This window comes from Athene cunicularia (genome assembly GCF_003259725.1).
Source record: "Athene cunicularia isolate RWA chromosome 1 unlocalized genomic scaffold, athCun1 chr1_part2, whole genome shotgun sequence".
NCBI classification, from domain to species: Eukaryota; Metazoa; Chordata; class Aves; order Strigiformes; family Strigidae; genus Athene; species Athene cunicularia.
Window position 1 is genome coordinate 39650362 of NW_020799092.1, and position 26078 is coordinate 39676439.

Genomic DNA, 26078 nt, shown 5'->3' on the forward strand with positions numbered 1-26078 from the left:
TTTTTTTTTTTTTTAAATGTTGAATATAGCATAATCTTGAAATAAATATCTTTGTCTGGCTCTTGTGTCGAAAACACTGCTGCAGGTGTCAGTCACAAAGTACCACATAAAGTTAAAGTCTCTGTACTAGTTTGTCACATACTTTTGGAACTACATTTTCGGTGCAATAGGAAAAGTATTCTCTATATTGAATATAAGATTTACTGCATATAAGGTAACTAAGACTGGGTAAAAGTTCTTGTGGTATATATAGAAAAACTCTTTTCCATACTTTCTTTAATGCCTAGATCAACAACAGTATCTGAGCTGGCACTGAAAATAGGGGCTGGACATGAATTTGGTAGATGGATGTTCTGAAAAGCAGGTCAGTATGTGTGTAAGAAACTGACCTGGCAGCCTGGAGTGAAAATGTTAATGTATAAATAAATAAGGGAATCGACTGTTTGAGTAATCAGAAAATATAATGTTCTAATTCTTGCTTTGCATAACTAACAGATTAACTTTCACTGACTCATGATGTGAAAAGTGATCGAGAGAAGTAGTTTACTTTGGTAACAGTCTGTCAGTTGGGAAGAATGTTTTTCCTGACAGTTAAAAGAGACAGCCCATACAGCTTAAGCTCTTATTTAATGATCTTTAGTTTATAAGAGGCTTGATTTTATGGCCAGCTTATAAGTAGCTCTTGAATTTAGGTTAAAATATACCATGTCTCTCCAAATGAAAACTTCAACCATAGCTCTAACACAATTGACTTGAAGAGTATTGATGCCTAGGTAACTGCTTGGAGTTTTTGTCATGGTATAGAAACTAGTCCATGTTTTGATGGGGAATGATGTTTCTGGAGGTGGATAATCAGGCTCTTGGGAAAACCAGGTAATAGTTCATCATCTGCAATAGAGGTGGAGAATTCATCTACTGGAGCACTGCTGGCTGTGACCACCTTACAGTGGAAGCACACTGTTGAAAGCAGCTTTTCACAGCTCCTCGAAAAGTGCTGTGCTATTACACTTGTGATACTTTGAAGTTTATGATTGTGCTGAAGTCCTAGAGTGACCTGTCTTTTCAAAGTTTTAGATCAAGAGAGAAATGCTAGAACATCAACAGGAAATAAAACATTTTTATTGAATATCTGTGTAATATGTATGTTAACGACAATTGGAAAACTACTGTGGGAAGTCACTACACAAAGTGAAACAAAATATAAACCACCTCATCAAAAATGAAGGTAAAATACGGCTAAAGTTGTCAGCTCGCGGGCCACGAGCGATATGGCAGGATAAAACACCCCAAACATTTCTACAAGATACAGAGAAAACCCACACAGAGAAACACTCAAGCAGGCAGTAAATATACACAAAGGCAACTAGGATCTTTCTACAGCATCAGATTCTAATACTTCACACAGCTTTGTCAGAAAGGTACATGTGGCTTCTTTGAGGATGAAAATGTCATCTTGGTCACATGGCAGGTTCAGTCTCTGAGAATCATCACACCTTACAAACCAGTTCTGTGGTGACATTCAGTCTGGCAGTGTAGGAAGAGAAAGCGTTAAGAATACCTTAACACAATGAGTCAGACCTGGCAGTTTGAACCTGCAGCTATCCTGAATGAACAACTGAAAGTTGGAGACCATGAAGCTCTTATGCTGGAAAGCTGACTGTCTACTTCTCTTTGGTGGGGTTTGGTCCTTAAGGTTAAGATTTTAAAAAGTATTCCAGCTTGATGCTTTGCATGTATGCGCCTGTTTCTATCAGAAAATGTCTCGCTTGTGTTTTTTCCGTGTTTCGTGTAAAAAAGAAAGAAAATGGGTCTTGCTATTCTCACTTTTGGAGGTGGGGAGAGATCCAGACTTCTGTTCTCCTCCCATTTCTTTGCTGCTTCTTTTACCCTCAGTGTACTGAGCACATTGGTGCTTGGCCATAACTGCACCAACCTCTCAGACCGTCACACCTCTCCCAGAAGCAGAGCCTTGAGGGAGGCTGTGGAATTTAGTTTTCTGTACAGAGTTCTCTGATTACATTCATCTTTGTTTTCAATAACTTCTGTTAGATACAATTGATAAGAACGTTAATGGTTAATTCTCATCCTCCCTCCAAAAGGTATAGCATTTCCACATTTCTGGGGTAGTTTGCATTGTTGAAAATAATGAACTCTTCAAAGCATTATAAATATATTCACAGCTTGGAAAAATAAGCAAGGGGCCTCAAAGGACGGTACATGAGATAGAAGTGATGCCCTAAATGACTTGATGAGATGGTACAAGCTGAGATGACATGCTGGCTAGCTGTAAGATGACTATCTACAATAAAGCGACGGGGAGCGAGGGCAAGGGAGGTTGCAAATGTAGTCTATTGCACAGGGCTTGACAAAATGCTGTGTGGTCAACCCATTCCATATAGCATCCTTGTCCCCTGCATAGCTCTCCAGTTCTAAATTGGTCCGTAATAACTAGAACTGCTTGTGCTATGCGTTCCTTCGGCAGTGCAGTAAAAGGGAATGGCAGTATTATTACAATATCACTACGGAATAAATTGATTGCTATCCACTGAGAAAACTACATTTCTAAGCACACACGGCAGTCACAGTGATACACAGAGCAGTCTTTCAAGACTCTTATGGAATGACTAATAGCTTCATAATAGTGCCATTTACTACATAATAACATTGAAAACATTTAAAAACTCCTCCTGAAACGAGCATCTAGTATACAGAAGAGGTTGCTTCAGTTTTCTAGAACTTGTTCTTTGTTTTCACTTTTTTTTTAAAGGACAAATTAAAACTTAAGTATAAATAGTATATAAAAGGTCACTAGCTGTTCTCTTTTGGCTTACTCTGAAGTGCATTTAGAACTATGGCTAAATTTTGTCATCTTCTGATGGGATTACAATACTGTCTGTTTGCCATGAAACTATTTTGTATAATAAACTCACACGGCTGTGTCTAAAAAATATTCTGCATTCCTTCTAATCTGAGTATAATAAAATATTTTGTTACAAAGTCTAATGTGCAAACTTATTATAATGTGAAATTGTGGATGGAATTCACAGTATGCTAATTTTATATAAAGGTGATAATGGAGAGCTACTCTTGTTTTCATGGCAGCATTTTGCTGCTACTGCGTCTCCCCCCCCGCCTCCCTTCCCCCCCTCCCTGCACAACCTCTGCAATGATCTTACTTTGTATGTTAGATGAAATCGTTGTCCCCTATGGAACTGCTTCCTCAGCTTTCAGTCTAAAGCCATTTCAGTCTGTTATGTGTTTGCTTTGGAATATATACAAAAAAAATGATACCCTGGCTTCTGGCTACATCTCCTTGAGGTCAGCCATGGAGCTGCTCAGATCATGCTAAGTTGCCTGTGAAAGACGTCTACCCATTTGGATTTGCCCCTCCAAGATTCACTGTGGACGCATAGCATGTTATTAGGATGGTCCAGTTGAAAGCTCAGATTTAAGTTGTCCTTTAAGATGTCAGTGTAACACTACTAGTGCCTTACAAGTTGGAATTTTTTTTCTGGAATGCAGACGATACAATAGTTACCCTATAATATATTATCAGCTCTCCTATATCTCAGTCAATTTACATAATTTAAAATAGAACATCTTATTAAAAACATCTAGTTATACACAGATTAGGAAACGCTTACAACATACAAATACACAAACTAGAAATAAATTCTCAGCATACTGGTGTATATATACAACTGTGTGATACAATAAATAATTTCTGTCATGCTCTATCTACACATCATATTGCTTAAAAGAAGAGTAGATTGGGGGGGCAGTGGTGAAATGAAGCGCCTTTAGAGGGCTCTCTACATTTAAATTTGTGCAAATTAAAACAGGAATTTAAAAGTACAGCTGATCTGTGTCAGGAACACATGGCTGGAAATGAAAGGACCCATATTACTGAGGTATTTACAGATACTGGCTAAAGAGCACTATGTGGGCAAATGCAGAAAGGCTTCTTCTTCTTTTTTCTTCTTCATAATTTAATTTAATTTAATTTACTTCTTGACTGCCAGCATGGCATCTACCTCCTCCTCGGGCTGTAAGGTGTGCCACTGTGCAATGGGCCGCCGGGGGTTGGCCAACATGTCTGACCAATGCCGCAGCTCCGCTCCGGTGCTGTTGTAGCCCACAAAGACTTTCCCGATGGCATCATTCTTGCCAATCTTGTCATAGTCCAAAACAGTCACAACAATTTGCACTTTCTACAATGAGACAGAGAAAGACCAGTGAGCATGACAGTAAGGGGAAGGTGGGCAGGGATGAATCTTGGGACAGACAATGACAATGGAGACTCCATGAAGGGGGTAAGTGTGTGACAGCTGGAGTAGGTTCCCCCAGCAAGAAGCAAACTCAAACTTTTGTCTTTGCTTCTTGTGAGCCTTTCAAATAAAATTAAGTTCACACCCTCCCTGTTATCTTGAAACTTGCCCTCTTGCATTAAGAGCTTCATATGGGATTTGAGGTTGATTTTTTTTCCCCTTTAACAGATTAACAACATATGGATTTTTTTTTTTGGTTGTTGTTATTGAAGACTTAGACTGTTAGATGTCTGTAGAACTAAAATGGAGATTTGAAGGTAAGCTAATTCAAAAGTAGTGCAATTTAACACATCATTATTGTTTAAGTAAATAAGTTAGCAGCCTAAATTCAGAAATGGCTCTACCCCAAGTTAACATTTGCAATGTCATAGTCTATTCTGTTAATTGCTTTTCTGCTTCTAAACAACTCTCACCCATCCATCCAGCATGCTAATGAGTTATTTTCAGATAAATTCAGTAGATAGCCCTTATGGTTACTATATACATACACACACACATATGTACTCATACACATCACGTGTAAGTATGTATGTATAGTGTGTATATTCTATATATTTATAAAGGAGTCTATAAAACAGACTGCATGCTTAGCAGAGTTGGAAAGAAGTATAAACCTCACTGTCTTGGGGCTCTGACACACCAGCGCTGCCTATGACTGAGCCGGTGTTGGAGTGCCACTTATGCTGGAGAAACGGTGACCTCTGGCAAAGAGGGTTGAACTATTCCCACAAAATCTGCATGAGCCCATCTGTCACAGCTCAGAGACAATTCTCCATTCACTTAGACTGGGGCACACTGGGAGGTGATGTTCAAGCCAAGCATTTGTCTATGCATTTGCGTGCACATGCATATATTCCTCTCCTTCAGGTCATTAATATTTGTTGAAAGAACACAAACAGCTAGTCCTTCAGTGGAGTGGTGTTCTTCCCCAACAGCACCCAAGACGTTAACAGTCTTGGGCTGATTTTAGTAAACTGTAAACACTTTTCCTTAGAGAGCTTTATCTTAAAAGATGAACATACAGTTATTTTCCTAATTCCTTTCTATCCCATGATAAATACACACACCTCCCTATTACAGTGTGAGTTTCCTGAATTGAAGGAAGAAATGCCCTGAAACACATTTCTTCCAGAAAAGTATTTTACTCTCAAGAATCAGGTTTTTATATTTAGGGCTTTAAGTACAGGTACAATCTGGATTTCTTACTAGAATGACTAATTTCAGTGCTTGTAATAGGATTATCTTTTAAGCATATCTGCAAGACCAGGCTCATGAAGTCTATTTTATAAAGTCCATTCCCTTACAAGATTGTACAATTCACTCAGCCAGAGGAGGAGAGGATTCCAACAGGCACTAAAGTATTTATATAGTTGCTGATGACAAAAGTGTACATCAAACTCAAGACTCTCTCTCTCTCTCTCTCCCCAGCGCACTCACAATAAAAGGCAATATCCTGCAGCAAGTATTTCTAGATGCCAAAATGATGTTTCAGTGGTGCTGTTTACAATCACTTTTAATGTTGATGGTACCTCCCCAAATGAACATTTATGTTTTAGATGCATGCTACAATCACAGATATAAAAAGTAAGCACGCAACTGTTATTTTATGGTACAAAAAACCCTTGCCTGATGTACCTAGAAACTTGGGAGCTCGTAATTATTGGATTTTTTTTTTGCATGTGTGTTAATCATAAGACAACAATCAGCACTGTAAACAAAAGACCCTTTTTCTTGCTCTGTAAAGATGTAAGAACAGCTAGCGCAGATCATTAACTCTGAGATGATTTTTTACCTCATGGTCTCTGGTTTAAACCTACAGAGAAAAGCGAGCATCTCTTTGCTTTTGTAGGATATATTAAAGGAAGAGCTGCAATGCTAGTAGGAAGCACCAGCTCTGCGAATAAACACTTGGATTAACAGTTTTGTCGGTGTGATTAAGCACTCTTAAGGACTGAAAGGGCCTGGAGATGTTGCTACCTTCAAAGGCAGTCTGTCTTGCATTTGGTAAAACACAGGCACGATACGCCTGTAGCAACAGTATTTGACTTCCCAGGGGTGTTCTCCCATTACCCTGAAAGACATCACTTTCTTTCCCTTAAGAGCCAGAATCCATAGTCACTATTAATTTGTTGAAAATGTTAACGTTCATCCCACTTTAAATTACTACAGTGCTCCCTCTGTGAGCTCTCTTGTCTTTGCTCTCCAACAGTCAAGAAACTTGTACAATCATTATTTTTTGACTGTGAAAGTTTGCTTAATGGCTTTTACATAAATTAACCAAAAGTCACAGTGATTATCGTATTAAGCTTAAATAACATTTAAAATGTTTCTGTTTTTTTTATTGATGAAATCACTTCAGTAACCATGAAGAAATAACTTCTAAATATAGTCTAACTCCAAAATACATTGGCATATGATCAAAGTCCATAATTACAGATTTTAAATTGAGGCTATATACCAAAAGTAAATAGCTATAAAGTCATCCTAATAAACTTATAACTCCCTCCCCAAGCAAAACTTTAACAGCTAAACCACAATACTTTTTAAAGGGTGTACATCCACCTTACAAAACTGATCTAGGATTAGAAGGCAAAATGGCCAAGTACCTACACAGAATGCACCTAACCATGCCAAAGCTCTGATTTGATGGCAGTGCCCATTCCAGTTCCTCAGTCCTGTCCCTATTTGGAAATCAAGACGTTTGTTGTCTAAATTGCCAGAGAGGCTCGATCTGATTCATCATTTTTTTCCTCTGGGTCTTTGATGCTTGTTATGAGCAAGCACACGGAGCAGCTTTCATTAAAATCAGTGGGAATTAGGCCCCACTGGATTTCTCACTTTTTGATTCATAGAGCCCACAGACACCCGCTCATGCTGTGGGGCAGGAAGAAATGCTAAATGGGCTAGTCATGCCTCTAAGTCACTATTCCTACTGCCCCACCTTGTCTAGTTTTATTATATTTGTTGGTACCAAGTCAATAAAAATCAAGCACACTGCTTTAGCTGAAATGTAGGCCTTGGCTCCTGGGCTTCTCTCCAGTGCAGTTGCTATCAAAATCCAAGATACAGAGTCTCAAAACCCATACCATGCTCTCATCTAATCAAGAGTGGGCTCCCAATTTGGCCCAGGCCATTTAAACTACAAGTAACATGGCACCTAACTCATACCTAGCTCTCTCTTACAAGCCACAAAATGTAGTATTTATTCCCAGACTGTTTTAATTATGGTCATTCAAACTGGGACGCTCCTGAAAGTACACTTTCCATGCTCAGCTCCACCCCAGAAAAGCTATTGTCTTGCTTAACGTCACAGGGCTCCATGGGCGGGTGGGAAGCCAGCATGCAGTTCTTTTCTCTTCTGAGGATATTTAAACCAATACACCTTCCCTGCCAATGAATGCTCTAGCAAGTGAGCAAAATAATGAAATAGTTTAAAACTAATGGTTAAGGCTTTAAAAAAAATGGAGGAGGCCTGTACCAACTGATCTTTATGTGGTTTACATCACCTAGATCAGATCAGAGACCAAAGTCTCTCCCTTTCCAACTGCACCATTCAACTATCAGGTGATCTTATGTTCTGTGGCCAACCGTATACTTACTATTTATGCAGAAATGAGTGTTGCACTCCCAACACATGCCATAGGCACAGGCTATGAATATTTGCTTACAACACTGAAGATACAGGTTTAAATTCACTTAGGGAGGAGAGTGAATTGGATGCAGATTTCCCACATGCCTACTGAGATGGTTAAGAAGAGCTTATCTCTTGTGAGAAAAGTATAGTTAACATCAGAAGAAGTTAAACCTCACTCTCATGAGTGAGAGATGACTTGCCTCCTAGCAGTCCAAAGGTAGGTAACTGAGTCCCTGAAAAAAATGACACTATGCCGTGTCCTGGTATTTCCCTCTGCTAATGTAGGTTACTTCAAGTTCACTGTGCTGACTTCTGAGGCCCCTAATGTTAGGCACTGATCTCTCCAGAAGGAGCACCTGGACAATTGCTGGAGCTCCCCTGAGGTGCCAAGAAAACAGGTACTGCAGTACTGACCCCTGAGATTCTCAAATGTCTTCTTCCAAGGAATGTAGTAATCACAGAAAAAGTTTTAATGGTGTAGTGAAAAAAAGTTGTGATTAAATTCTGTGCTTTACTTAAGAGGGATGCTGCAGTGTTTTCAACAAACAGGATGAATAAATGCATAGGGACTACAAATTTAACTGACGATGCCAATTTATTGTTTCAAAATATTTGAGGAAAATTGCTATATATACTTTTTCTTTTATCCCTATACTTTTTTGCTGGCACATTCCTACCTTATCTCCCTGAGGATTTTTTTTTTCAGAATCCATTTCTCTTAACAGAAAAATGTCAGTTATTCATTTCTCACTGATGAATCAAAGCTTCATAAGTACTGTGCATTTTATCATTTCTCTCTTGAAGCAGTCACACTCATTTAATGTAGCACAGGGCTGGCTAGGTGCTAATGAAGGCATGCACACGTGATAATTAACAAGATTCCTGTTAAATATTTATAAGGGATGAGAAATGGAATGCAGAGGGAAGACAAAACACTGACATTACCTGAATTTGTTCAAATGGTACTTCAAAGCTGAAAGACTCGTTGTAGTAGGGATTCAGAGTGTTCTTTTTAATCGTAGTCTTTTTCTTCTTCAGCCTCTTACCGTTCTGCATCAGATGGATCTTCACATAGGGATCTAAGTAATCAAGAGAAGAAGTACAGCTCAGTGTGTTATCTACAGATTTTAATCCCACAAATTTATGACTCGACAAAAAAAGAAAATCCTTGAGCAACAAACAGCTTGTATTTAAACAAAGTCCTAATTTCCACTACAGAAAAACCCCTGTACAAATGCAAAGTGTTCCTGATGGAAAAAGGTACAAAACATTCATTGCATTATCTCCTTAACACTGTGAGGGAGTGTTAAATTTCCACCTAACTTTGTTCTGTAGCTCATTAACCACCCTGGAAACATTTTTACTGTAACATTATGTATTGGCTGCCAACATTTCTTGGCAAAAGGGCTGTGGGGTGGTTTTCCCAAGATCCATGAGTGCTGCTGAATGCACACATGGTGAGACAGGGCTCTGCAATTCTTCAGCAACTCTTCACATCGCTCCATGGGCAGGAGCTTCACTGTGGTCTTCCCGTCCTCTGACCTACCCAGCGGGCTGCAGTTGACACAGCGCAGTGTCCGTGGGTCTAGCACATGGCCAGACTGCATGGCAGGAAGGAACTTTGCCCTTAAATCCCAGTCCTCTACCTTAGTGCTACATGCAGCCAGAGTAAGGTGCAGGCTATGGCATCAGCATAAATTATGATTGTATTTGCTACTCTTTACTGAATTCCCACTGAATTCCCACTGTTTTGTATGACTTTCGGTGGCTAAGGAACAGAACTGCTTTGGAACCTTATCAGGTACTCCTCATGCAAGCAAAACTCTCATGGATGTTACTGCCATGAAGTGGTATCTCAGTGATTATACTTCCAATGGAAATTTTGCCTGCTTAAAAGAATAGTGCTGTCAGTCCTTAATCTGTTACAAGAGCCATGTTCCCATATAGAGAATGAACCAGCAGTTCTTCTTCCATGGTGGTGGCAATTAGCAGTACCTTCACTGAGCTTCGTTATTTTTCTGTTTAGGCCTACCATGAAGCACCTACCATTTTAAGCATCTCAAGCTCATCCTTTTCAACAATCTCTCCGGTACTGACACCAAAATTTGGGTAGGTACCTCTCTTGTCTTTAGGCAGCTGAACCATGGTGTAAGTCAAGGCAAGCCTTCCCTCTAGTGAGCTGGTAGGAGCTATACAAAGCACCAGCAGCCACAAGTCATCTGTGACATAAACTAAGGGAACCTGAATGCAAGCTATCAAAGGAAAGGGCTTCTCCTTTCCCTCCTGAGAAAAAGATGGGGCTACAGAAGAATGACAAATCAACACTGAAATTAAATATTATCACTACGCTTTATGACTCTGCAATGAAATTCATGTTCAGAATGTCTAAGACGAGTAATAGCATTCTGCTACAGTCAAAATACGCCTTACTGCAGGAGACCTAGGAGTTTGGGACAGCTAAGTTACTGGAGTGACTTGAGCATGGTCCAGAGTGCCTCTGAAGGGAGCATAATTTTGGTAGTGGACTCTTCAAGCCAGCAGAGAAAGGTATAATAAGATCCAATGGCTGTAAGAAACTAGACAAATTCTAACTTAGAAATAGGTATATACTTTAGTAGTAAGACTGAAACGGCTGGATTACTTTCTCAGTGTTTGTGGTGAACTCTGTTACAGAGTTAAGATTCCTTCTCTCTCAGAAGACCTCAAATAGAAATTAAATCTGGGTAGGTTTATGCTTGAGGCTAGACAGGGAATTGCAAGGGTTCCTTTTGGCTGCACAATGTATGAATTAAGGAGTATCATGTGAAGAGCAGAAATGCTAGCAAAAAAAGCCAACAGAGGTCTATTTCTTTTTGATTACTGAGTTCAACATCACTGCATACAGGGTTTTGAAGGTGGAAAACAGGCAAATCTGGACTCCTTCAACATTTGTTGATACTTGAGAAAAACTCACCTACCTCATTACTTTTGCTGAGGCTCCATGCTGAATGCACAACTGTTTTAACATGAAACTGATGGTTTAGGTATAGCTAATATACAGTAAGAAAGTTCAGGAGTCAACGAAAGAGTGGTAGAGTGTTAAGACATGGAAATGAGATGAGATGCTGTTAAAATATAATTTAAGTAACTAGAGCGAGCTGGGAGGCTAAACAGTCCAGTAATACATTGTTATTAAGAGGGTTAAAATTGAAGAATTCTATTAAAATAAATGCAGTCGACATAAGCTGAACCTTCACTGACCTGTGCTTGTACGCGGACGCTAAACACAGATTTGATGACTGTTCATATGCCCATAAGGAACTGTACACAAATTACTCATACAGCGATGAAGATATATTCCTATCTCGATAAACATTCCATATTTTGGAGAAAAATATTTTTAACCTAGAATTCAAGTGTATGTGAATGCTTGGTGTCTACATGTATGTGAATGTACGGGGTCTACATGGATGTTCACTTTAAACAATTTGCTTCTATTGACTTTCTAGATTTTCTATCTTCATGCTAATATTAGAGCAAAATCTGACCCTAGATAACTCATGGTCATGGGATAAGGCTCCGAAGGTATGTTTCTGTGGGTTTTTTTTTCATGTCCTGATCATCTGCTTCTGCTTCTCTGTCTGGGGATTTGACTTAGGTTCAGACAAATGCCAGTTGTTTAGTAGGAAAATCCAAGCGGTACCACATTGCCACTGTAGTGCAGAACTGTCAGTGGCAGAGGTCTGAAATGGGGCACAGAAGGGGGCATAACGTGACACAACGTTCTCATTTCTTTTCATACGAGGATAAAATTTTCATGCTAATCCAAATACAAATCGAATGTCACCTAATAAAAATCATGTTTCTTTTCTGTTTTCAGGGGAAAATATTAAATAAGTTTACTCATCACGTAAACTTTCAACTCAGAGCCAGGTGTCCAGCTCAAGTAAGTGGATGGGCCATTAGAAAGTTTAACTGAGTTTATCCTCATTAGATTGTACATCCACTTTGTATTTCCTGAAGTATCCTGGTCTTAACTAGTTCTCCCCTCTCTTCATTCTTTAGTGTTTCATATACGAGCCCCTCCATCACTGCATTATCTTCAGTTACACTTTACCGTATCCCATGACACTATCCCTAACTCCCTCATCTCTCCAGTAATCTATTTGCTTGCAATCTACACAGAAAACCTGATACCTAAGCACAGACTTTCTTGCAACTTCATGAATAAATCTCAGAAAAAGACAGATTCTTTTTCACCAAATAACAGAAGCTGAATTGCTTGAGTCAATTATTGGAAGAAGGGAGGATAATCAAAAGAAAGCAGAACCTTTGGGAAGTGCCACTCTCCAGTGATTTTTCTGAGATAAGGTTTAGTACTAATGGAAACATCTCTTCTCTCTACTTGCAACATAACCTCAGTACTGGCAGCATTACTCATGCTGAGTAATACTTTAATATGTAAATAGTCTCGCCGAATAAGTGAGACTAGTAAGGATGACAGAACTGATATTACAGCCCAGCAATGATAAATTGTCTGTTAAGTGCATAGCCTGAGCATAAAGGGCAGAATTGTTTTGACCAAGTAGAAATGTCTACATCTGACGCCAATGAAAATAAATAAGCATTTCTCTTTATGTACTCTGGATAGTTATCTCATTCCAGAGTAAATATATGTCTTTGGTAAATAAATTGCCCCCAAAATATTTATTTCGCTCTGATACAAGACAGCCTATTCGCTTTCATGCCAACAGTTACACTGAAGAAATTTGAGGTTTGAAGAGGTGGACATCACTCTCTTTTTTCCTTCAAGTTTATTCCTTTCAAATAAACAAGGATTTAGATCCACATTACATGCACAGGTACCTGTGGATGGACCTTACCTGTCTATCTGGAAGAACAGATGTTGCATGCAGAGCACTATGGATGTCCCTCTGCCAAAGGGGACAGAATGGCTGTATGTCCCTTGCTTAATAATTCATGTTAAGTAATGTGTGGGATTAAAAAAAAAATTCTGCTATTTATTTCCTCATTAACGATCTAGCCATGAATGCTAAAAAGATGTAAAATTAATAACTAATTGTACATTGTAGATTTTACAACAATGTCTCAAGGGAGGCTAGCTGAACAGCTTCTAGAGCCCTGGGGGACCAGCTGGCAGATTTTGTTTTCCTGAATTTTGCAGTAAGACACCAATACATTATTTAAAAGGTAATTGAAATGGTATGTAATATCAGGTAAAGACTTCTGGAATCATTTGGACCATAAGACATATATACACAACTAGAACCCTCTTAAAATAATGACTTGTTCATCATCATCATGTTGTAGACAAGATGAACTTCATTATTAGAGGTTTTAAAAAGCAAACGTTACAGCTGAAAAAAATGCTACAACTAGAAGAAAATTGTTGCTGATGAGAATACCTGAGGAAATGGTGGAACTTGAGAATGACTGCTTGTCAGTGGATTTTAAGATGAAAAATTTGTTACAAGGATCAGTAGTTAATGAAAAATAATTTTCTACCTAGGTAGGACAGAATTCAGCACACAAATTTCCTATTGTATGGACTGTCAGCAGAAAAATGTCAACCGTGTACCCAGTTTGCGATGGTTTTACTACAACGGTTTCTTCTGAACGCAAACAGAAGAATGGTGACCATCTTTGTTAAATGTTTTTTAAGGCTTTTGTAATCTAATCAAAATATGAAAAGAAAGCACCCAGAAAGTTGACAAATTTGAAAAATGCTACAGGGATAAACACTGCAATTGACTGTTTGCAATTACAGTCCTGAGTTTGCATGGGGGGAGGAGCCTAATGGTTTAAAGAAAAAAAACCCCCACATCTCTGTGCACTGGGATCAGAGAAAACCCTCTACAAGACTCGAGCAAGCCTAACATAATAAGAAAAAATTTGAGCCAGAACAAACTAGTCAGAGATAGGGTTGAATAAAGTTTCATATGACAAAACACTGTAATAAGATGTTCTCAACTAAAATGTAGAAACCAAGAAGAAATATGGTGCCAGAATTGCCTCCAGCTGTATTTTTGTCTTCAAAAATGTGTGGGATAACTGGGTGTTAATCAGCACATATTTCTCCCCATCAAAAGAAAATTTTTGCCAAAACCATGGCAAAGCACACATCACTGATGTTTAAAGCAAAGGTGTCAGCAGACAGTAGTTTCCATTCCAGGAAGCAGAAAGAATTCCTGAAGAGCTAGGAAAATGATCCAAGAAGTAAAGAAAATCAGGTTTGGAAATGCAGCCTTATAAATGGCTCTGAAACGTGGTTAGGACAGAGGTGACTTGCAGTGTGGATTGTTAGTTCCAGGCTAAAGAGCCATAATCACTCTCATCTTGCAACAGCGCAGCAGCGGGGTGGAAAGCTGAGGAAAGGCCAAGCCAGAGCCTTAAACCAAAGCTGAAGCAGTGCTCGATTCAATGGTGCACCCTTAACCTGTTCCTATTCTGTGCAAACACCCTTCGGATGAAGCTTTTTTGGCTTACAGGAGTGGGCAGTGGGGAGAACAGCAATTTTATACAGCAAACAACTTTATTTTCTGTAGAGACTGTGCCAGGGATGAAGGCTGACAGCATCAGCAATACCTGCATGCTTCCTTCTGCCTTTGGATAGCAAACAGCAGCGGTTACTAGAGCTGTGCTACGGAAAACAGCAGGGCTCTAAGAGCAGAGCCAAATAGGACAAACTTTCCTGGGAGTTCCCACAGATGTGCTGATTTTTCCCAAGGATCACGGTACAGGCTCCCTCCCTGGGCATATAAATCCTTCTCTCTTGTGAGCGAGGGATGATTCACATGATGCCTGTGGTGTCCAGGCCATGGATAATTTGCCTTGAATTTTTTATTCTGTTTATTCATGTATGGATGAGAGGGGATAATTAAAGTCTCTGAAATAATGAGTTTAGAGTGATATTGCGCCTGGATTGTCTAAACTAGTATTTTTCAGACGAATGGAAAGCTTCAAATGGGAAGGAAAGCCAGAGGGGAAAAATGTGTTATCTGGGGAAGAAACAATATAAGGTACAATTACTAAGAAGGAGTACAAGAGCTATGGTACATTATAGATTGCATAAAAGTTATAGTTTATATTCATTGACACAAGCTGTTGGGCCTTTTACTTCCCTCCACAAATGAGCAAATTAAAGTTGGAACATTATTTTTAAGGAGAAGCTGATGTCTCAAGGGAAATATTGGAAAACATTCTCATTAGAAACAATTCTCTTGGCATAAAATATAGGGTTTGTGGGGTTTTTCTTACCACAGTTCCTTGAAAACAGGATTGCTGATTTTTTAAAAAAATGTTTATTTCCTACATGATTTCCAGTTCTCAGCTAACGTTCATATTTAGCAACTTTGGACCTCATCATGGTTTCCATAACCCCACTGGGTTGTGGATAACCTGATGTTAGGGGCCAAATCTTTAGCTGTAGCCTGTACTTAACCAATACACAAGGGAAAGGTGGGTAGCAAAAGTATTTGCTGTAGATTCCTGCATAGCATCTACGCTTGACCCCAGCAGCATAATGGCCATGAATGGAATTGAGAAATTGCAAGCAGCTCAGATGGGCTGCCAGAATGGCCCCAATAGTTTAAAACAGTTCAGTTAAAAAGACTCATATTACACTTGCCAACATCTATCTATGTTCCATGGGTGGACCACTCCAGATGCAGCATACGCACACACACACAGAGCATACTGTCCATCAGTCCCTTTCTTGCTCATATTGTATGTCCTAGGGTAACGAATTAGATGACTTTGGATTACATATTTTCCATCAGCATCTTTAAAAGAAGATAATGTAAAACTGGGTAATTTATAAATGAAAACATTTGTTACTTCATGTTCAATAATATTAGACAGATTCACATAGGAATAAGCGAGTCCAATGATCCACTTATAGTGGGGAAGAAGGGGACAGTATTTATTTATAATAAATAATGATTGCCTGGCTATAATAAAAAAAGTTAAATGGAGAGTGTTGCAAAGCAGTTTCAAAATATCAGCTCTTCACTGTTGTGCAGTTAGGTGAACAAACTGCTACTGAAATGCTGAATTCAGAGAACTAGGGAGCCTTGGGAAGAACGAGGTGCTGTAAAACCAACAGTGAGCCAACAATTTCCTCACCCGAGAATCCCAAACTGAGGTTGCTGAACACGTATTGTTGACAGTGGAAACAGAATTCTTCACAGTGGCCTAAGGGCTATTCAGCCAGCACTTGAGTCTGCAATTCTACCCACAGCGCTTCCAACTGGAACATAACAACAAATGTTACAGCGCCAGATGGGGAAAGTAGCAGAAAACTGAAAAAAAGTGCCAGAACTCTTATTTAAAGACAGCACAAATTAGTGCTTATGAGCTTATGACTAAGTTTCTTGCCAGAGCGAGGGCAGCTGATCTGTCTATCTTGCATCCAAGCAGTTCAGTTCGTTTCAGCATAGTTACACACAGGCAAAACAAACAGTTTTATAAAGCACAGAAAATGTGGGTTGAACCAACAGGAAAATGCACCTTGAGTTTTGGCTGTGGATAAACACAGAACACTCTTGTGGAAAAGCAAAGCAACTCAACCAAGCACTTCATAAATGCGATTACATGGAAACTGTAAGCATCGAAGCAGTAAACCTTGCTCCCCTGTATTCGCACCAGAAGGGGAGGAACTGAATGTTCAAGAAGCTTAAATGTAGTTAGGAGGGGAAAAGACAGCACGGCATTTTAAAACTTTAACATACTGGAGAAGGGTACCTGAAAACTTAGATAAGAATAAGGAAATAAGAAAGCATATTGTAATATGTGATGTTTGTACACAAATAGAAAGAATACAATAGTAACTAAGATGAGGGAGGCACTAACATCAAATGGTGGAAAGGTATTAACTGGGGCTGCTGATACAGGCAGACTCTCCAGTGCAGGCATTCAGACAGAAACCAAAGCAAACTGGCAATACCTCAGGCAGCAAATTCCAGCAGACTGCTGAGTTTATGTAATGTCTTTTGATGATATAAAGAAAAAATGAATTAAATTTATATTTATTAAATTGTTGGTACTGAAAACATCAGAAGATAATACATAGAGGCTTAGAGAGATTCAAAATACTGTCCTGAAGTGAGCTGGGGAGGGGGGAATACTGACTGAGGAATGACAGGCAGAAGAGCGGAGGGAGAACAAGCTCATAATATAGAAAAACCCAAACAACCTAAGGTTAAAGAGCAGACTATGTGGGATGTTTTAGCAGAAACAGGAGCTGGGTACACAATGATGTAGCACACTGGACTGTTGGTGAGTACCTTGAAGTCCTCCAGATCTGAGCTGGCTATCTAACAAGGCCATACAGAGGAGGTTATCTATATTTGGAGAGGGGGGTAGAACTGCCCTACCCCATTCTAAGGCATATGCTGCCGAGTGGAGGCCATAATTCAAAAATCAGGCTGAAAAAGCGAGCACATAAGGAACATCAGGTGGTAAAGGTGGGGGTTTGGAAGGGCCAGACACCTGGGTGGAGAGCTGCCTCAACACACCTTGAAAAAGTGTGATGGAGAGGAATTACACTTCACCCTTTCAAGACTTCAGTGTTTTCCTACAGCTGTGCCAGCTTAGGGTTTTTTGGGGTTTATCTATTTGGTTTTACAAAATAAAGCAACTAAAATACTGGCTTTTTCTCTCCAACCTCTTTTGCTGATAGCCAAGGGTTTAAGCTACTATATGCTGATTTAGGAAATGTTCTTCAAACCTCTCCCTTGGATGAAGGGATCTGACCCTACGTATCTACCCCTCAAGAAAGTGAGACAAGGTTATAAAAATATGAGAAGCAGGTTCTTAGTTTGCTGAGAAGAACGATTTATTTTTTGTGCTCCTTCCAGTTACTCAGTGGAGAGAAGGTTGGTGCCAGGTCTCCTTTCTTCGAGTGCCCTTGCCCACCTTGCCTGTGTGATCATCTTTCAGCCTCTGTTCCTGTGGATATTTGCTGCATATAGCTATTGGCCTGCATCCTGGATGATGATGGAAAGACACCTACTTTAGGAATTCCAGTGGGTGATGCTGATGGGTGGTGGTGTGACTATCAAGATTTTAGGGGACTCGACTGAAAGAAACCCAGAGGGATTTACAAATTTGGTTAGTCAAGAATTTCTACTTGCATGGTGATGTTTCCTTGTGCTTCCAGGCTTAAATTGCTGGGATGACTGTCCTGAGGAAAATTACCACACAGAGATAAGGGCGAGGACAGACACCCAAAAATAACTTGGAAGAAAGAAAAAAAAAAGGGGATTTCTTTCACCTAGTGAAAGGCTGTGCTGGTAGAAAGAACTGACCGAAAGGAAGTAATGACTGACTGAAAGGAAGTAAGGCCAATCAGAAAGACTATTTTGCCAGGGCCAAGCACTGAGACAGGACAAACATTATGGAGACTGCAGTATGGATATTTCTCGTTTGGTTACTCTCCACCCCCACCCCCATTCCAAAAACCCAAACCTGGCAGCTGTGAGACAAAATAAGTCCTAATCTCGAACTGCGCTGAGGACAGATAGGAGTTTCAGTATTACTGGGTAGCATAGAAAACCACATCAGAGCAAGTGGCAGTATTCATTCAAAGGAATTACTCAACCCTGAAACACAGAGAAACACTATTAAAACCAAAACCTGGTCTAACTAGTGTATTAGCAATTTATTGTAGCAAGAATATATATTTTCTGCTACAGACTCTTCATGTCAATGTTGCTACAGTAAGGTTTTATAGCTTGACTGCACATCAGCATGCTACTAGTGTGTTGTGATTGTCTTTACATGGAAAAAAGCTAATATACGCTGCTTAAGGGCACTCTGCATCCTCTCCCACAGAGGGTTAGAAGCAAGACACTCAAAAGAAGATAAAGATTGCTTCAAAACCACTGAACTATCGCATTGTTTACATGTAAGAGGTTTTTTCAAATGCAGCAAACCCAGTTAGGACTGTGTATTCCATACCCTCGCAGTCCAAAATAATGTTAGGTGAGTTGGGAGAAGAAGCAGAGGATAGTAAAAATAGATAAGCAAAGCGGCAGAATGCTTTATCTACATATGATAGAAAGGGTAAGAAATGCCCAATTACCCCAACTCGTGTAAGTGAGTCACCAGGAAAATACAAACCAATATATTGCAAAATAATTCTGATTTTAGTAAAAACCTACTGTTTCTACTTTATAAACAGCTTTTCTCATTCAGGTAAGCTTTCAGTCTTAGACAATGTGAAAAAGACATGATTTTTTCTTCAGATGATTAAACTAGAAATAGCACTGAGAGCTAATACTGCAGGAATGCTGCAGTACAGAAGGAATAAAAAAACAGTCTTACAACATCAGTGACTACAAATAAAGCAGCCTGATCCAAACTTCACAGCTGAGAAACCAACGCTAGTCATGCTTTATCAAGGTCTCTTTCTCCCCCTCTCTCCTGCTTCTCAACACATCCAGTGTCTGTTAAGCCGGATTTTGGAAAAGATTTCTGGATATTCATATAGGCTATTTGTGGCACTTAATTTTAGTGTGATTCAGAGGATCAAAGTCTTTACTGCCTCAATACATATACCACTAATCTCATTTATGAAATCTAAAGCAACCTATGGTACAGTTGTTTATTTGTGCCTGTTTGGACACAGAGGCCATATGAAACCTTTCCCTACTCTCTGCTCAGAGCAAAGGCCGTAGACAAGCCAAGCTGATGTGCTTCCTGCTGGTGAGGAGAAGACTCCTGGAATACTGCAAGGCAAGAACTGCACCTGCTCAGGGAGTGGGAGGGGCCATTCTGGATGGTGTTCCCCAGTATTGCTGGGAAGACTGGCTTTGTTCTGGATTAAATTTAACCACAGTAAGGAAAAGAAGATCAAAAGCAAATTTTCTTGGGATGGGCAACATCTTCATCTCAGTCTTGGCAGGAGAAGTTACAATGTAGGCTAAATTTATAAGAAGTTTCAACTGAGTTCAGCTAAGTTATATCTGTTTTCCAAAAGTGACAGCTGAGTGAAAACCTATTTTGCGGTATCAAAAAATAGTTTTGAAAAGCCTGAAGGTCAGATTTTTAACTCAGGTACTTGCAGAAGAAGGGCTGGGAAGCTGCATGCCTGCTAGCATTGCTGTCGATTCCACATAATGAGAAGCAGTGACCTGAAAGTTAAGGCAAATTTTCACTTAGACAATAGTAACATCTATATTATGCCCAGTGAAGAGTTACGGAAGTGCTGAAGTCCTTGGCAGAACAAACAATTTACCTTGTTTGTTCACCTCAGACAAGTTACAAAAAAGAGTAAGACCAGGAGGTATTTAAGGGCTAACATTCAAGGTAGACTAAAGAACAAGTGCTCAAGGCCAACAACATCTGCAATAAGAACACTGCTGCTGAGAACACTAGTCGTGTTCTAAGAGAAAAGGATAGAAAACTTGACAAATGGCATCATGAGGTGAAAGATGGAAGTTTTTTTGATAACACAACCAATAGCCCGTGCCCCAATGTATCCAAATTCTTTACAAATACTCCCAGCCATTTAATGACATAAATGGATATTTGACTGACATGTTCACCACTTACTGTACAGCACTTTAGCTTAGAAGGCAGTCAAACGTAACATAACCTATCAGAAATCCAAAGGTACCTGCTACAAATTTATACAGCTGATATCCAATTTGGCACAAAAGTGGTGGAGCAATCTGATCTTTGCTTCACTGACAAACCAGATTGAATTTGGGCAGCTCAGCATATATCTGTGTGCTACTCTGTTGAAACAAGATCTTGATGTAGTCTAGTCAAGGGATCATAATCTGTAATAAAATCAAATAACCCAGGAATCCAAAAAGCACATATGAATTTCAGAAACTCTTTGGCTCTTCAGAATTGAAAGTAGGAATATTTGAAAAGTCAAGCCTAAGCGTTTGTAGTTAGATGAGGAGGAGGAGGAAGAGGATGGCAGGAGTGAAATTGATAGGTGTTTTTATTTGGAACCAATAGAGCGAAAGCATAGTAAAGGAAAGGTAGATGACTGCTTCCAAGCCGAGGCTGTACTTGTTCTGTATAACAGAGAATATAAATAATTTCAGTGAAACTAAGTCAAGAAGCAATTCTCTTTTCAAGCAATGTTCACCAAATTTAAATAGATTTTCAAAGGTATTAAGTATTTGGAGTTGTAGATGTGTCCATTTTCAAAGGCACCTAACTCCTGTTAAAAATCACTGGTAATAAAGTGAAGCAATCAATTCACCTGGAGTCCCTTCAGCTTTCCTCTGGAAACTCTTATTTTGAACATTTTTCTGCATTAGTCTGTACCTAGGTGACAACAGGCCTCTGTTTTTTGACTGTGGAGAATGAAAGTCAAGACAGTCACTCAACAGCAATAAGAATTAAAATTATTTATGTTTAATGTACATGCCAATAATGGCAATCAACAAGCAATAATATTTAAATTTGTGGATTTCAGAAAGATAAAAGGTTCTCCTGTCAGATATGAAGCACAAATGATAAAAGGAATGACCTAAAGAGAACTGAGATTTTAATTGAAATAAAACCAGATTTAGCAAAAAATAAACTTGCCTTTCCGATAACCTTGGGAGAGAGAGAGAATTGGAGAGAGAGAGGGAGGCCTCCAGTTAGCTTGCTATTAGCACAAAGGAACACAATTGTAGGGTTTAGGGAGGATTTAGCTTTAACAAATGCTTATCACAAAGTCATGTCACTGCACACTATTGTTCTGTATTTGGAATGAAATTAATTTCCAACTCCACATTAACCTTTTAGAGACCCTGCTTGTTGGAGGAATTTAATCCTTTGGATTTTGGTATGTCACCAGCAAAGGCCATTTCTAGATTTGGTGAGTTTGACAGCCTATTACCTGAAGAACACTTTATTAAAAGGAAAAAAAAAAAAAGAATATAGAAAATTGGTTTCCTTCCATAATGGACAGCAGATATTTCAGAGCACTGAGAAGTTGAATGTGTTAAGTCAAATAGGTAAGAAAAACAAAATAAAAGGGGAAATCCTAATTTTTTTTCAGTTCTCATAAGACATTGTTCTTCTGTGCTATAGTTAATCCACTGGTACTGCAACAGCATGCTTTCAAGCCATACACTAGTTTAATAAAAACTTTATTGTGATGGAGTAGGTATTTTCCAAACTTATTGAAAAATATGTTTTCTGATGTGATCAAGAAAGACCATTGAGCTGGGTAATGGGAAAAAAATTTGTAGGCCTACCATAAAGTAAGACAAAAGCGGTGATTTAGAGAGTAAGTGAAAGCAGGAATTTCAGTACATGTGGGGAAGCCCATTTCTGGTCTTTATGAGCCTTAGTGCAACTGTCTTTATTTGTCTCTGCAGGACTCTTTCCCTGCTGCATTCCAGGAGCTGAGAGGAGCCCTCTGGAAGTCAGACAAAATCTGCTGGTGCTACCATATTAGGAATCAAACCGAGCAGCAAAAGCCCCTGGCTGAGTGGAGATAAATCAACAGGGAATGCGTTCACCTTCCAGCCAAATGAGTAAAGCAAAGTGATTGAGAAAACAAAATAAATAATAATTAAACCACAAATATTAAGCAGTAGGACTGACTGCTTCTTTTATCTGTTTTTACTTTTACTGTGCTTCCTATTGAAGTGCAGCATGAAAGTAGATTTGCAGGTATGAGCAAACCCGGTTCCTTACATTTCTTTTTTGCTGTGAAATAATCCCAAGATACACATCAGTGATCAGCTTCAAATGCTTTTAACACATTCTTTTTGGCTGGAAAAGCATCATTATACTGCACTGGAGCCAGTGTAAATTGCTCTTGCTCTATTGATATAAATTTCAGTTTACAACCAATCTGGCCCTTCCACCAAGATTTCTCCTAATCATAGATGTAGTCAATCTTTCACTGGTGATCAGCCTTGTTGTCCACAGGAAATCTCACCTGAAGTACAAGCTTTGCTAATGATTCAGCTCTTTGTGCGTGGAGGCAGAACACAGGACTTACATTCTGTAGATGTTCATGAATGTATTCTGAGCAATCTTTATTAGAGAGGGTCTGTAAGATAACTAATTCATTATGGCATTGGTAAAAGGATGCAATTCCACGTAGATGTGACTGAAAACTGTAGATTGTGCATGAATGAGACCCAGATCTGCAGGGCACATCAGTGCCTGTAAATGTGGGAAAATCTTACTCTTATTGCATGGCATTTGGGAGTCCAAACTCAGTGTAACGAACTGTCCTGTGAAAGCTCTCTGGCTCTATTCTCAACATTGCAGATGCTGTGAGATGGTGGGTGCTCACAATATGTAGGTGCTCCAGATGCCATCCCAACAGAGAGGAAGGACTGCCGGGGTTTGGTGCCTGGACCCATTCACCAGTCCTACAGATACGGTGATGCGCCATATCCCTCCTGCTCCCCAGCAGCCCACAGTGCAACCATTCCATCTCCTCTCGCATTGCACAAGTACGCACCCCCACTGCATGTCAGCATGCCTAACAATCCAGATGAGCTTTGATTTTAGCACTTGTTATTTCACAGAAATAAAAAGGTCTGGAGAGTAAGAAAAAGTAGGGAGATGGACACATTGCTGAGCAACAACAGCACTTCAGCCTAAGTATGATCTTGCATGTCGCTTGTGATAGTTGTCTTTCATTGCAATGGGTAGGGAACTGTCATATCCACATGTTTTCCTAGCCCGTAGCCATTAGGCTCCTGTGGCATCCCTTGTCTCACACAACCAACATGAACAGGGTGGTTTCCCCAGAATTTAATTCAAAGGGTTGTAAAGATAGTGGCAGAAAGCATACTTTGCCCATGGAAATACTGCCACCTCTTCTGAGAGGAGAGGTGGTTTGTGGAAGGTGGTAGACTAACAATAAAAAAGAAGATTGTATCTATGTGTTGTATTTGTTCAGGGGAAGAAAATCAGTAGGTTTCTGTCAACCAGCATGTTGTTGAGGTATAAAAATAAGCAATGGCTGAGGGAATGCAGAAATAGCGTGGTAGTCATGGCTTTCTACAGCTTTTGAGACAAGAATAAAGCTGCAGTTTCCTAATTATATAGTGCTCACTCTCTAGCATACTGATTTCACTGTTAACTTTTCTCCTTTCTTGCTAAGGCATTGTATCTGCATGCTGTTGTCAGCTCCAAGCATGTTGATCTGAAAGGCAGTCTTAGTTATTTAAATATGTACAAACGTAACTATTTAAATATGTACAAACTGTATGAACATTAGCAAATAAAAACTACTAAACAGTTGGAGTTGCATCAAGATACTCCTATCCAGCCCAAAAGTTAAAGGAAGGAAAACCAAAAGATCACAGGTCATGACTAAAGCAGTTGTGGAAGATCAGAAACACACTCTCATAGGGCATCACACCATTAAGCACTCAACACCAGTGGAAGCCTGGAAACTGGACTCCACCCTGGGGCCTGGGAAAGCCCTCTGGCTAAAGCTAAATTCAGACTGATTCACTCTGAAAGGCAATGTGGTGGCACCCAGAGGATGCAACCAGATAACTCAGCCTATAACCATCTTGCTGCTAATTTGAGTTCATTTTTCTTTTTTAGCTGGAGTCAACAAGGAGGTTGCATCCTGTTTTCTCAGTTATGTCTATGGCTGATAAGAAAAGCTGGTGTGCTGGGTGATAATTTAAGGGGAGTAGAGAATGGTTGGTTTGAAGCTCTGTTACCTTCCATCCCAGGTTATGAGATGTGTCTATACTACTGATTGAAAAGAGAAATCAGGGCAAAGTATTTAAGAAGACCCAACTTTGCATTAAGCTCACTAGATTTTCCTTTGCAAGTTACTACATATCTTGTCATGGATACTGATCACCTATAGAGAAGTATTGTTCAATTAAGAGATAGTGTCTAAGGAGTAATACAATGTTTGCAGCAAAAGTTGGAGATGGCAAAGAAAAACAGTGAAAAGATGTGAAAAATACAGCTTTCATACTGCTACAATTTTCTGTCAATTCGCTTTTCCTCCAGTCAGATAGAATATAAACTCTGAGTCTTACTGGCACACATTTGGCATCTTGATTTGATTTTCACAAAAGAAAGGCTTAAAGTGCCTTTAAAACCTTAAAGTGATCTCTGTTATATAAATTTGCCTACAACACATTATTCACTGCACCACAGCATTTCAGATTTATTTTTCAAAGCATCCCCCCTCATTCTAACCATAGCAAATTCCAGGTACGGCTGTAAGCAAAACCCACAGAAGTTTTTCAAAGGCTTTGTATCTTCCTGTTTCTTCTGGAATTATCAGCGTCTTTGTTTCATAAACTTTTGAACTTGCCATAAACATGTCTCAGTATGTTAAAGTATTGTCCTTCACCCAGCCCCAGACTGTGAAATACAGTAGATTACAAAAAGATTTGCCATTTATTTAAAAAAATACCCATATACCCCAACTTTATATGTTTTACTTTTTGTAAGTAAAGAGGTGACTTTGCCAACCATTTCTAAAGGATTAAAAAGCCTGCTGTGTCATCTCATATATCTTTGTTCAGTTTCTAATGCAGCTAGAGAGCACAAAGGCTGACAGAAAACCTTTTATCATTTGCAGTTATTGACTGGGCCAGAATACAGTATTAGGTACCTAAGAAAATTTTAGCTAAAACTTCTTTGCTTTGAAAAATGGCTGATCTAAATGAAGGAAAGCAAGCAGTCTAACTTCAAAAGGGTTCTTATTATTATCCAGAAACCTAACACGTTATAGGGAAAAATTGTTGGGGGCACTTTAAATAACAACCTATTTTCTACTACATTGCTACAATAGTCTAAAAGTTTTTGGATATTCTAAATCACTTTATATACCAGAATAAAAGTTGCTTTGGGAGAGTTTTAGCTGCCTGTAATAATAATGTCTTTTCTTTTTTTAAAAAAATTATATATATATATATATCAGAAGAAAAAGGCAATTTAAAAAAAAAATTGTTGCTTCAATAAGTGTGGAAGTTAATGTTTTGCCCTGAGGCTCTTTCTCCAAGATGCATCTGATCTTCATGTTAAGGGCTTCCAGCAAAACGTAGGCAGAATCCTTTACTCCTAGCAGCCTCTTGCAACTGACAGTGCACCGTGGCATTCACAGACTAGGAAGTCAAAGGTAAAGGCTGATATTAAACACTGGAGTACTGCCCCAA

General features: G+C 39.2%; 1 protein-coding gene across 6 annotated transcripts in view; it reads right to left on the reverse strand.

Annotated features, from left to right (window-relative positions):
• Positions 1 to 1097: 1097 nt before the first annotated feature.
• The window catches only part of SYT1 (synaptotagmin 1), a 277485-nt gene continuing 252504 nt past the window's right edge, over positions 1098 to 26078 (reverse strand). For all 6 annotated transcript variants that reach the window (XM_026865087.1, XM_026865070.1, XM_026865078.1 and 3 more), the window contains 2 exons: positions 8908 to 9041; positions 1098 to 4211 (listed from right to left, as the gene is read on the reverse strand). In XM_026865087.1, the coding sequence (XP_026720888.1) occupies positions 4005 to 4211; positions 8908 to 9041 (341 nt within the window). In that variant the 3' untranslated portion in view covers positions 1098 to 4004. The remainder of the gene's footprint in view (positions 4212 to 8907; positions 9042 to 26078) is intronic.